Raw genomic sequence first — 12,961 nt, 5'->3', positions numbered from 1 at the left:
GCAGCTGGGGTTCTTTAACGCACCCCCAATGCACTGGACACGGGCCCGTTTTGACACGGGCGTCAAAAGAAGAGGTTGGAGGAGCCGTGTCACTTAACAAAGCCGCGCGTTCTTTGCCACTTGCTCGAAGTCAGCCCGCCCGATCTTGTGAATCCACACTTTTCTTCGTTTTGCGTTGCGCCCGGCGGATGGTAAAACAAAAAGCTTTTTGCCGTCACTGGGTCTGTTGTGGCAACCGTAGGCGCAGCAGCACGGCATCGCAATTAAGCACTCGGCCCTAACACATTGTATAAAACTACCGCGCTCCTTCAAACCGCCTGCCGTACTTCGTCGCGGAGGCCCAAAAATGGGGGTCGCAGGCCCAAGATTGGGGGTCGCAGCGCGCTGGAAAGAAAAGATATACAAAAGCGCGGCGCCTGCTCTGCGCCGGAAAGAAAAAAATATACAAAAGCGCGGGGCCCGCTTTCACGTGACACAGATTGGCCAATGGGGGAGCGGAGGAGGCTGGGGCGACAGGAGGAGTGGAGGAGGAAGCGCCTGGGTGAGCGGGGTGGCGGAAAGATCTAAGAATGGCGCTACTTTTGGAAAATTGAGGGGCTTTAGCGCAGGGGCGCCCATCGCGCCATCTCCCGCAGACCGGATTCAATAGGCGCGAGCGCGCCTTCCTCCTCGCCCTTCGGACCGGTTCTGTGTGGCTCGCCGAGCGGCGGCATAGACTGCGTGGAGCCCCGTCTCCCCTTTGCGGCGACTGCGGCGCGATCGAGACACTCCAGCACCTGCTATGTGAGTGCCCCAACTTCTCGCTCGCGCGCGCGTCCCTTGCCCGTGTTTACCGTGGGCACGGCCTGCCGTGCGACACCGTGACTGAACTCCTGCACCGTTCGCGCTGCCCTTCACGACACAGGACACTACTACGTGCGCTCCTGACATTCGCCGAGGCTGTCGGCCTCACCGACCGCCTTCAGCTCCATCACATTTCCGCGGCGTGCTGCTGTTCCTGGTGCTCTTTCTCTCCCTCTACTTTTATTCCCTACCCCCTGTGCAGCGCGGTTGAGGTGTCCTCTGCTGAGAGACAGTTACTGCGCTGCACTTTACCCTAAAGCCCCTCAATTTTCCAAAAGTAGCGCCATTCTTAGATCTTTCCGCCACCCCGCTCACCCAGGCGCTTCCTCCTCCACTCCTCCTGTCACCCCAGCCTCCTCCGCTCCCCCATTGGCCAATCTGTGTCACGTGAAAGCGGGCCCCGCGCTTTTGTATATTTTTTTCTTTCCGGCGCAGAGCAGGCGCCGCGCTTTTGTATATCTTTTCTTTCCAGCGCGCTGCGACCCCCAATCTTGGGCCTGCGACCCCCATTGTTGGGCCTGCGCGTCGAAGTACGGCAGGCGGTTTGAAGGAGCGCGGTAGTTTTATACAATGTGTTAGGGCCGAGTGCTTAATTGCGATGCCGTGCTGCTGCGCCTACGGTTGCCACAACAGACCCAGTGACGGCAAAAAGCTTTTTGTTTTACCATCCGCCGGGCGCAACGCAAAACGAAGAAAAGTGTGGATTCACAAGATCGGGCGGGCTGACTTCGAGCAAGTGGCAAAGAACGCGCGGCTTTGTGAAGTGACACGGCTCCTCCAACCTCTTCTTTTGACGCCCGTGTCAAAACGGGCCCGTGTCCAGTGCATTGGGGGTGCGTTAAAGAACCCCAGCTGCAAAAAAAAATTAATCCAGAGCCCCCATTATGGCGTGCCTTATGAGATCGTGGTGTTGGGATGTAAAACCCAAGAATCAACTTTTCTTCTGTCTTGTGTGCCTTGACTGTTCCAGTTAACGCAACACTGCTTCCTTGTGAAAACTTACAACGCAAAAGAATACAGACGCACGTAGTATACAGAGATAAAATTAGCACTTCAACAAAAGTGTTGCTGGTGCCAATGAGTGAGGGGGATAATTATTTTCTGAACCTCTTTCCAGTTGTCCCATCAAGTTCCTTCTTTCTTTTCTATCAAATTCTAACCATTTGCACTGTAATAAATAAATAACGATTTCATATGCTGGTACGTTGTTAAAATTATCTATACCGCCTATGTGTGAAAACGTTGCTCATGGCCACCACAACCTGTGCATGAGCTACGTACATCTGTAAAAGGCGCGGAACAGAAACGGCCCTGCTGCCAGGCATTGCTGACCGCAGACAGTCGGAATCTCTCACGCGCCGGCCGAACAAAAGCATCCTGCAGGTACGTAAATTAACCTACGAAACCACGTGCACATACTTTCGCGCTGTCAAAACCTGAAACTCTGGTAATTACTCGCGTGTCTGAGCACACCGCGTGCTTGTGTCGTGTTTCAGCAACACGAACTTTCAACGTGCGCGCGCTTTACGCCTTAAATACGCCTTGAATAATGGTGCTTTTCTCTATTTCTTCCGCAAATCCGACACGACATTCTTAAGGCCAGTTACCGACTGACAAAGCAAGATCTAGATTGAAAAAACTGCTCCGCAGGACTCGAAAGAACTTTTCCGCGGATTTCCTCCCGTAGCGTGTTAGCCGTCGTCTGCTACGGCAGGCCCACCACCAGCGGCGCCACCGTCGAGGCCGCGCCGAGCGGAGGAGGAGGGAAGTGAATGGCGCTACTTTGGGAGATTGAGGGGTTTTACTTTACCCCACCCAACCTTTCCTACCCATCATCAAGAATCTGCTTCTCTCGACCGTGGCGCCGCCTACACTGTTAGGCGCCAACAACGGCGCCAACATGCGCTCCTCGCTCCTAGCAACGGTGCCAACATGCGCTCCTCGCCACTTCGTAGACGTTTTTTGAGCAAAAATGGCGATGATGCACGGCGCGAGGGCCCACGTGATGCTATTAGGCCAATAGCGACGCGGCGTCGGCCTCAGCCAGGGCGCGCAAGGAGGAGGCGGAATTCTTCAACGCGTGGCACTACTGTACGAAGTTTAAGGGGTTTTAGAAAGTGCCAGTGTTGGCGGTGACGCTCGCCTCCTGAAATCATGGGTTAGCGGCACTGAAACATTCCTATCTCGGCTATTAATGAACCAATTTGGCGAAATTCTTGCGGTAGAACGCTCCCTAGAGGGCACGTAACAATTTCCAGCGTATAATGAACATTTGCTATGTGGCCTGGTGAGGGGCCCTTTAAAAAAAGTTCCTGTGGAATCGGTGCGTGCCACTGGGTAGATGTCCCAGTATACAAGCAGAACAAGATGCAGTAATGAAGAAGTCGGCTGGAGGAACGTGAAGAAGTAGTCATCAAAAGCAGCCAAGCGCGAATAAGCAAGTAAATGGAACAAAATAGGAACGGGGGTGGGGGGAGGGGAGCGTGCATTGAGGGAGGATGATGACGGTGATGTCTATGGCACATACCCACTCACACGGATTGCCCAAGAGTCAGGCAGATTGAGCGAGCAGCATTGAACTACACACAAGTGAAGAAGTGACTAGATTTCTGTAAACATAAAAAAGACAGAAAAAAATATGTGCCCTTCCATTCTGTGAAGAGGGATTAACCAGCGAAGCTGTCTATGTGGACCCCTTCATGACGAACTGCACGTCCGCCGCGGGTCGGCCCGGCATTGCACTACCTTTGGGATCGGCTCACGTATGGAAAGTGTTTAACGCATGCTTCACCTCCGCCGCGGGTCGGCCCGGCATTGCACTATCTTCGGGATTTTTTTTTTCTACACGCGGACACTATAGTGGGGACAGTAACCCTTGACACCTTCGCTGTAAAAAAAGAAGCATGGCCTATAACCGATTTCCAAATATGCATGGCATCTGCCGGTTATTATTTCTTTGAGTGACGACAGCCCGGATGGTATTAGCATTCTTTTAATAGCACCACACGCAGTGGTCTTTTTTTCTATTCCTACTGCCATACGCTATATTCTTTGTCACTGTATTAATTTGGATTTGTTTATGTCTTCTTATTCTTTATTTCCTCTTTCCTTGCTGCCTTCTATTTCTACTTTACGTCGTCCGCTTCCTGAAGCCCACAAAGAAGCGAACGTAGGCAGGCGCTGTGTCCCTTCTGGTGGCTGTTGCCCGCCTGCTCCTTGCTTTAGTTTTCTATATTTTGTATCCATGTTGGAAAATTAAATTACATTAATAAGCATACTAATCTTTTCTTCGTCTGTTCTTCTTCCTGTTTGTTTGTCTTTCTCTTCTTTGACCCGGTGCTCTCTCGTGCGATCGTCTGCTTCAAAGGGTGGCGCCTGCATCACCACCGCTACGATCAACATCATCACCATCGCCACCATAATTGCCACGCGCCTAGAAGACTTCTGTGCCTGGAACACTTCGAATCAACAGCAACGACACTTTAGGCGCCCGTTTAGCAGGCACGTCGTCAATCGACCGCGCCGCTATGTCAGACAGCGACGAGGAGCCGGAGTACGTGGAGCCCAAGCGGCAAGTCCTGTCGCCCGGCGACATGAAGCGCTGGACCGAGAGCGAAGCGTACGGCGAGTACGTCGGCTTCGTTCTCGCCCTCAACGAGCGCGTCAAGGGCAAGAAGCTCACCGACGCCTTCCACGTCTCCGAGGTCACCTCGGCCCTGCTGTCCGTGCTGGACACGCTGGACAGCTGGGTGCGGGAGACGCCGCCCGTCAGCCAGCCGCAGCGGTTCGGCAACACGGCCTTCCGGACGTGGCTGGGCAAGGTGAACGACGAGAGTCGACGGCTGCTGGGCGACGCGCTGCCGGCCAGGTGCCGGCCGGCCCTGGTGGAGCTCGTGCCTTACTTCGACGACAGCTTCGGCAACTCGACGCGCATCGACTACGGCACGGGCCACGAGATGAGCTTCGCCATGTTCCTGTGCTGCCTGTTCAAGATCGGGGCCTGGGTGGAAGAGGATTCTGACGCCGTAGTCCTGGCCGTATTCCAAAGGTTGGTGTAACTGCCTTACGTGTGTGTGTGTAAGGGGGGGGGAGGTGACTTCCAACGTTCCTCATGATTCAGCATACGAAAAATGAGTTTCATAAGTACCAGTGTGCAGATTTGGGTTTCATAAGTACTGTCGCGTGGTTAGGGCACGAGCACGCAGGGACGGACCGAAACGTGCGGCCACTTGCTTGGACGAAAAGGGAATGCCCCCCCGAACACACACACACACACACACACACACACACACACACACACACACACACACACACACACACACACACACACACACACACACACACACACACACACACACACACACACACACACACACACACACACACACACACACACACACACACACACACACACACACACACACACACACACACACACACACACACACACACACACACACACACACACACACACACACACACACACACACACACACACACACGTCACAGGGGGCGCCACAATTTGGTGGCAGCCTAACAAATGGGGCTGAACTGTGGCGACCTCTACAAGTACCAGTGCGCAGTTTTCGGTAATTAGTCTTGAGGCCCCTTAAATTATGGGCACCGTGTTGCAGATCTTATTGCACGCGACTGGCATGCAATTTTTTTTTAATATTATCGCCATACCGGAGAGCCGATCAGCGCCGATGACAGAACGCATCGGCGAAAGAGTCGAGTTTACGCACGTGCGCCCCAAGTGCCAGTGTCCTCGGCTAGGCTGTTCCGCTAGGCGGAATCGCTCCTTGCGCTTTGTGTCGCGTTATCTGTTCCTCTTTTCCTAATTTTCTTAGGAACTATTGACAGGACGCTGACGTGTTCAGAGATGACACCGCCGATGTAGCGGCGCTGTAAACGCCTATAGACCGTTTTTTTTTGTAGGCGCCGCCATATTGTGAGTGCAGTGGCGCCGCCTATGAGCAGCGCCATACTGGCTTGGGTGAAAGAGGTTTTTTGCATGGCAGGTATACGCTCGGCGGCAGGTTCTGGCGTTTGTTTTCGCCGTCGTGCGGCCTGTTTAGTATGACGTGCGTCTTCTACGTGGTAAACTGTTCTGTGAGACGTGCTGAAGTGGTTTAAGGCGTCATGGCCGGAATTTCTGCAGGCGTTGAGGTGGACGGAAGACGCACCGCGATGTGTGCGCGCATATTCGAGTTTACAATCAGCCTCGGAGATGAATTGTGTATTTCTGAATGTCCCAGTCACTAATGTGACCTTATTGCAGTATCATCCTCTATTTCTAAGCTGCGGTTTAGGAGCCATGAAACATACGCGACGATCGTAACAGCGTGAGCGTGGGTACCGTTCTGCTACGATAGGAGCTGTGATGTTATACTTTGACAAGCGTTCAAACTGTTTGCTGCAGGTTACATTGCGTGACTACTTGGTTCGATGGGTGAGGTTTCCAACCCTGAATAAAATAGTTTTGACAAGTGATAGCAGCATACCTTACAGTCTGAATTACGCTTGTCCAGCAAAGGGACTGTTTACAAACTGCGCGAGCGTCCTAAGCAGTGGTAGGTGCTGGATTACATATATCTTTGTTCTATATACCGCTTGGCCCAAGCATACCGCATCAGCGGTTATATATTTATAAACGTTGTACGGCGTGACTATGCGAGGCCCTGTTGCGGTGTTAGCCCGTTTTCTCTTGCGTTTTCTAGAAAGAGGATGATAACCGAATTTCTTTTTCGGTTGTGTTCGTTCCGTTCTCTATACGACGCACTCACACGTATTACGGAACTTTTGTCCTCAAAAATAGGCATCGCATTCTTTTTATGCGATCCCTCATATATTATGGCTGTATGCATGGCCAAAAAGGCAATGCCGAAGCGCACAGCTTACATATGTACCGTGCTGGATCACCAACCGCAGTGATCGCTGTGTTGAGCAGCGCCATCGGCCTCATGCAGGAAGGCTAGCGTAGACATATGGTAATTTCAAGCCTACTAGACTTGAAATGCGCGAGAACGATGCCGGTGCATCACAAATATTTGATTGCGCCTGCCGCTTAGATGTTTCGTGCTTGCCTTAGGTTGGCCGTGCACATGCGCTCTTATGCTTTATGTTTTACTCCCTACGCCAAGCGATCAGACATTGAGCAGATTTACCATTTCATGCTGCTAATTAAAAGACACCGGTTTTCTTTGCTGAGTTAAAACCGATATAAGCAAAATAGTTCACAACACATACACACACCGCGACTGATAATGTGCGTACACCCCGGCTGATAAAACGCGTCACATTTTCGCGCCCCCAAAAGATATTTCCGCCTATTGTAGTTACCGATGCACCGAAAGGCTTCCCTGACGATCCTATATGAACGGACACGGCGTAAATTTCACAGAGTACGATCTAAAACATCAAGAAATCGTTCCGCAGCACGCGACAGCAATACTTTCAAGCTGCGCCGCGCCGGATCGCCCAAGCCAGAGAGGAGGAAAGACTCTCCGTGCGCCCTATCCTCCTCGCCCGATGAAACGGTCTATAGCGGTCGTGAGGACAATGGTGTGCCAGCCTCGCAAAGTAATAGTAATTGGGTGCTCCGTGGTAGTGGTCTTGTGAAAGTGTCGCGGTGTCGCCTGTGGCAGTCTACTGTTGTCGTAACACGTACTAGATGGTTTCAGAGCAAATATGTATTACAGGTATGCGTTTTATTTCTTTCGGGGGAGCAGATGGGGGAGAGAAGTCAACGTCTTCTTTGGCTAAGTCAGATCCATTCGGGGTTCGTGGGATCTGGGTATCTAACCGCTTTCGTCTGATAAATCAGCCGGTTTGAGGCTTTCTAGTGCACTTTGGACAAGAGGGCGTCAAAACGACGCTTGGAACGAAAAAAAGACACACCAAGGTTAGCATAGAGCTTTGTACAGATCATAATGCATAATCAGCGAAAAAAGAAATGTCCGAAACGAATTCAAAGTTCAAATTGCGCGCTCCTGAAACCGGAACCGGAAGCGTGGTTTTACTCAAGGAAAAGCGTGGGCCGATCACGAAGATAGTGAATTAAGTCTACAAATGCGAGCCGATTCCGAAGGTGCATTCTAAAGAGAATGTAAAGTAACGGATAAGTAAAAGGCTCTGCGTAAGAGTATAGATGGCACTAAAGCAGGATAAAGTGGCGTAGGTGAAGTATAGGATGACTCAACAGCGGTTGCTATCGAATGAAAGAAAAGACAGGTGTTCTGGGAGAGCGTCTCTTCCTCCCCGAACAACAAACGTGGAACGACAAACCGCATGCACACACCAATGCGCCCCGAAAGACATTCTCCGTCTTCGATGCGTCAACCGCCCTTGAGTCGCCTCTTGGAATTACGTTTTCGCCCAGGTACCTGGAGTTGGTGCGTCACCTCCAGCTGGAGTACCGCATGGAGCCCGCCGGCAGCCACGGCGCCTGGAGCCTCGACGACTACCAGTTCCTGCCGTTCATCTGGGGCAGCGCTCAGCTGGTCGGCCAGCACGCGATACAGCCCAAGTCCTTCCCGACACCAGGGTTCGCGCAGAGCTGCTCGCGCGACTACATGTTCATGGGCTGCATCGAGTTCATCTGCAAGATGAAGAGCGGCCCCTTCCACGAGCACTCCAACCAGCTGTGGAACATCAGCGCCATCCCCAGCTGGGCCAAGATCAACGCGGGCCTCATCAAGATGTACAAGGCCGAGGTCCTGGGCAAGTTTCCGGTGGTCCAGCACGCGGTGTTCGGAAGACTGCTTCCGTTCTGCCCCCACCGGAAGCTGGACCCGACGAAATAAGAGACTGTCCTCTTGATTATCGCGCGATATCGTATTTATTAAAGCAGTATGCTCATACATACATTCGTTGTAAAAGCGCTTACGACACGATTTTTGGAACGTTAAAAGGATCGCAGTTCGCGATTATTAAATGTTGTGAAGCAAACTGTTTTAACTTTGTAATAACGTCGTCTCGGAACGGCGGACTTTGTAGCATCGACATTATTGTGACCCCATGACACGAATCAAAATTTGTTGACGTCGTGCAGTGAGCACGCTAGGCATGGCCCCGGGTGCCAGACGACCTAGCTACGCCACTGCGTATGTCCCTACGATGTCCACAAAATGCGGCCAAACGGTCGTGTGAGGGACGTCTACAGGACGTATTCGACACATTCCTAGGATATTGCCGCGTGCGTTTATGTCTGCTTTGCCCGGTAAGTCACGTTGGCACAGGCCGTTTCTGAGGCACGTTAGCGAGGCTCCAACAGATTCTTTCGAGGTATCTTAGAAAGTGAAACGGGCTTGCCGTACGTGCCGTACGACCAGGAAGAAAGGGAAAATTCAACAACGATTACGATGCTCCCCAATGCGAAAGTTGAGCGCAGCTCTATACGTGTTTTTGATTTCGCGATATATCGAGGCAAATAATTTGAGAGAGACGTGTAGCAGAGTCGGCAATCGTCGAAAATCCGACCTGCTGGTCAGGCTCGCCGTCTTTTATACATGACTCGTTGAAGGTTCCAGTGCAATCGCTGGTGCCACTTACTTGGCTTCCAGAAAGTACTACACGATTCGCGTCGCGCATACAAGCCGTTGACGAAAGAATCGCAAGCGATGGAAATCGAAACAAGTCGAACGAGACCAAACCAAGCAAAACAAAATAACCGCGAGCGAGAGCTGACGCGAGCAGACGATACTACGGAACTAGCGGTCCGGCTGATACCATATACGAATACGCATCGAGCGGTCGGGTATGTCCGCATGAAATCAGCCTCACGCGTGCACGTCATTGAAGGCGCCGCTCTCACTGGTCTCCGCCGTTTGCGGTTCGCGTCTTTCATCTGCCGCTCCGCGTTCGGTCTTTCATCTTTTGCTGTTGTGCTCGTTCGCTGGGTTACGCCGCCGACGACGATGCTCGCTGCAAAAAAAGAGGTACGCTCTAAAAAATGAGTGACGTTTCACCGATTCACTTGGTGAACGTGGGTGACGCGCAAGCGCATGGTTGCTTAGAGGGACCTTATGGGTGCTATTAGCCCCGTGAACCAACTACAGGGGCGCTGCGAGCGCCGCTCGCGTAACGTCAGGGTACGGACTCGCGCCTGTCGTCTGCTGCAGTTCGGGCGGTGTCCGGGCGCCTTCTGCAGTGTTTTCGTTTGTTCGCTCTCGTTCCCTCTGCCTGTATACTTATGGCGGTCGTCTGAAATATACTTTTACGACGTCTCCGTTCGCGAAAATTTATTCAAGGAGCTTATTTCTTAGACGGCAATACAGTTCTCAAAGGCAACGCCACAGCGCCAGCCGAAGGAGTGCCGACCAGCACACTGCAGGTTTTTCATGCGCGGATCGAAAACCGCAAAAACATAGCATATAAGAATCCAGTCATGATAACATACCTGCAGTGGTGCAACAAGTATGTCACAAACACCAGCTATATATGACTTCTACAATAATTACCGCGATTTTAATCCGCTAAATCAGGTTTGCTCACGACGAGTATCGTTCATGGTATACAGAATTGTTGCATTTCTTCACCGAAACGCTCGGCAGTAACATGAGTAACTCAGTAACATGAGCGCTCTGTGGTGTGTGTCTCTTCTGTGTGTATCGTCAAACTGTTGCGCATTCCAACCTCGAATTACTCGTCGGTCTGGCGCATTAATGTGACGCGATTTCCTAGCGCATTAGGCCCGTTTACATGGATGCGATGCGCTAGAAAGTTGATGTGATGCGATGCGATGCGCCAGTTGTCGTATTCATGTAAACGCGGCTTATTATGACTCGTATTTCAGGATTTGTTCGTATCCATTGACAGAAAGACCGACAGAGAGACGCACTATCTGTTGGGCCACAGGCCCCGATGGTGGATAAAGCCTCCCGGAGTATAGCCCATACTTTCATTCTCTCCCAGGAAAAAAAAAAGAAATCGAAAAACGAGCCTGCCAGTATTGTCGGCGAGCTTGTCTCTACAGTGTGTCTCGTCAAAATGTTGCGCAATCCAACCTCTAACATGCTATACCAACACGCCCAGTCATCAAACATGACAAGTTTCATTCCATGCTTTCATACTCGCCCAGGAAAAAAAAAGGGGGGGAAACCGAAATGCGAGCCTGCCAGGATTCGAACCTGGAATCTTCTGATCCGTAGTCAGACGCGTTATCCGTTGCGCCACAGGCCCGAATGGGGAATGCACGCTCGCGGAGTACATCCCATGCTTTCATACACGCCCAGGAAAAAAAAAGGGAAACCGAAATACGAGCCTGCCAGGATTCGAACCTGGAATCTTCTGATCCGTAGTCAGACGCGTTATCCGTTGCGCCACAGGCCCGATTTTTTTTTCTTTATTGCCGTTTTTGGACGCATAACACAAAGTAACATGATAAAACACTTCAGCCACACTTGGACTGACGCGAGTGGTGCTAAAAACTTTTCATTTGTGACAAATCATCAAACAGTGATATCCACTCTGGTGGATCAGTCTGAGCCCTGAAACATTCGCGAAGATAAACAACACTTTCGATGAAGTTTTCACGTGTGGATCTTGTATTTATGTCTGCATGTCGCACCTGCATTCGCGTTTTCCACAAACTGTGGAGGCCAAGAAGCATAATTAAATCGTAGGGTACTTCTTCACTTTCAACTGATAAGTACCGGATGCCGTAAGGACTTAAAGGTAGTTCCTTTTTAATCGTCCTCTGAAGGACATCCCAATAAAAAATTGGATCCCAACATTCTAGGAAAACATGTTCCACTGTCTCGGGCTTCCTGCATAACAAGCAGTTTGTTGTCCATGGCACGAAAAGACCCTTATCATGCAGCCAGGTTTTAACAGGCAGCGTACCGGAATGCAGTTTAAAAAAAAAAGTTTTGACCACAGGTCTAACGGGCATGTTCTTAACTCTTTTTAAAATATCTTGCCCTGGGCCTCCAAAGTAAGGTGTCCGATAAATGGGTACCGGCAACATCACGTCAACCAACGCTTTGTACAGCTTTTTCTTATTGACATTACATAGGTATTCAGGGCTGAAACGTACTTCCAACATCTTGCACGAAAGTACAACCTCGCGCAAGTATCCTGTCACAGCACCACACATGTTATCACAGGCGACTATCCTTCCAGGGAGCAGTCTCTGTAGGCGCACTTGCATAACAGATCTTAGAAAGGGATCACTTTGATCACGCAAAAACATAAATCGCGAGACCACTTGACGCAAAAAAAGATGCGCCAGGCCAAGGCCTCCGCTTTTAACGGAAACAAACAGGTTAGTTCGGCTGGTTCTTTCCCAGTTAGACGCCCAAATAAAAACAGCAAAAACACGATGCATTTTTTGAATAGCTGTTCGGGTCGCACACAGCACATTCATGACATACCAGAGCTTCGAAATTAAAAAGACATTACAGATAGAGGCACGGGAAAACATTGATAGCTGTCTTCCTTGCCACGCGACCGCTTTCTCTTTTATTCTCGAAGTTTCTTCTTTCCAGTACGAGCTGGGATCCCGATAACAATCCAGAGGTACTCCTAGATACCGCGTTGGCAAGGTGGACCATCGAAGCCGAGAAAAACAACCCGATGTTACGTCCCATTCGCCATGCCAAAAACCGGAGCTTTTTCCCCAATTGATCTGACTTCCAGTCTGAGCGCAGAATTTTTCAATCACAATTGTCGCTTCACAGATGCTCTGTCTATCAGCGCAAAACATCGCTATATCGTCAGCATACGCGAGTACTTTCACGTGTGATGACTGCAGTCTGTAACCTGAAATTCGGTCAGAGTTGATAATTGCCAGGCATAGTGGCTCTAAATACACTGCGAAAAGCAAGGGGGAAAGCGGGCATCCCTGTCTTACTGAAGAACGTACAGCAAGTTTGTCAGTGAGATCGCCATTAACTATAATGCGGGTCGTACAGTTCTTGTAGGCCATTTTTACGCCCTCTACTATAATGTCCCCTAGTTTGGAGTGTTCCAGGATGGAAAAAAGGATTTCATGGGAGACGCGGTCAAAGGCTTTCGCCAAATAGAGCTGCATCATTGCTATCTGACCGCCAACTGCATCGACACACTCTAATACGTTGCGTGCGACATGTATATTTGTAGCGATGCTACGGCCTTT

General features: G+C 50.8%; 1 protein-coding gene and 2 non-coding genes across 3 annotated transcripts; 1 reads left to right on the top strand and 2 right to left on the bottom strand.

Moving 5' to 3' along the window:
• Positions 1-651: 651 nt before the first annotated feature.
• On the top strand, positions 652-8,711 carry LOC135904350 (serine/threonine-protein phosphatase 2A activator-like). The gene is made up of 3 exons (XM_065434995.2): positions 652-783; positions 4,211-4,891; positions 8,225-8,711. Exons 2-3 carry the CDS (start codon positions 4,371-4,373, stop codon positions 8,646-8,648), a joined length of 945 nt encoding a protein of 314 aa, XP_065291067.1. The 5' UTR covers positions 652-783; positions 4,211-4,370; the 3' UTR covers positions 8,649-8,711.
• Positions 8,712-10,952: 2,241 nt separating this feature from the next.
• TRNAR-ACG (transfer RNA arginine (anticodon ACG)) lies at positions 10,953-11,025 on the bottom strand. The gene has a single exon. It is a non-coding gene; the product is annotated as a tRNA-Arg (tRNA).
• A 77-nt stretch (positions 11,026-11,102) lies between these two features.
• Positions 11,103-11,175, bottom strand: TRNAR-ACG (transfer RNA arginine (anticodon ACG)). The gene has a single exon. It is a non-coding gene; the product is annotated as a tRNA-Arg (tRNA).
• Between the last annotated feature and the right edge of the window lie 1,786 nt (positions 11,176-12,961).

Source organism: Dermacentor albipictus, chromosome 7, assembly GCF_038994185.2.
Source record: "Dermacentor albipictus isolate Rhodes 1998 colony chromosome 7, USDA_Dalb.pri_finalv2, whole genome shotgun sequence".
Classification (NCBI taxonomy): domain Eukaryota; kingdom Metazoa; phylum Arthropoda; class Arachnida; order Ixodida; family Ixodidae; genus Dermacentor; species Dermacentor albipictus.
This window is presented reverse-complemented; position numbering and strand designations above follow the sequence as displayed.

What these genes read in the sequence shown, in the direction of transcription:
- LOC135904350 (XM_065434995.2), top strand. Translation starts at nt 4,371, where the DNA reads ATGTCAGACAGCGACGAGGAGCCGGAGTACGTGGAGCCCAAGCGGCAA. An exon ending in GTCCTGGCCGTATTCCAAAG is followed by an intron (nt 4,892 to 8,224) that starts GTTGGTGTAACT and finishes GTTTTCGCCCAG; the next exon opens with GTACCTGGAGTTGGTGCGTC.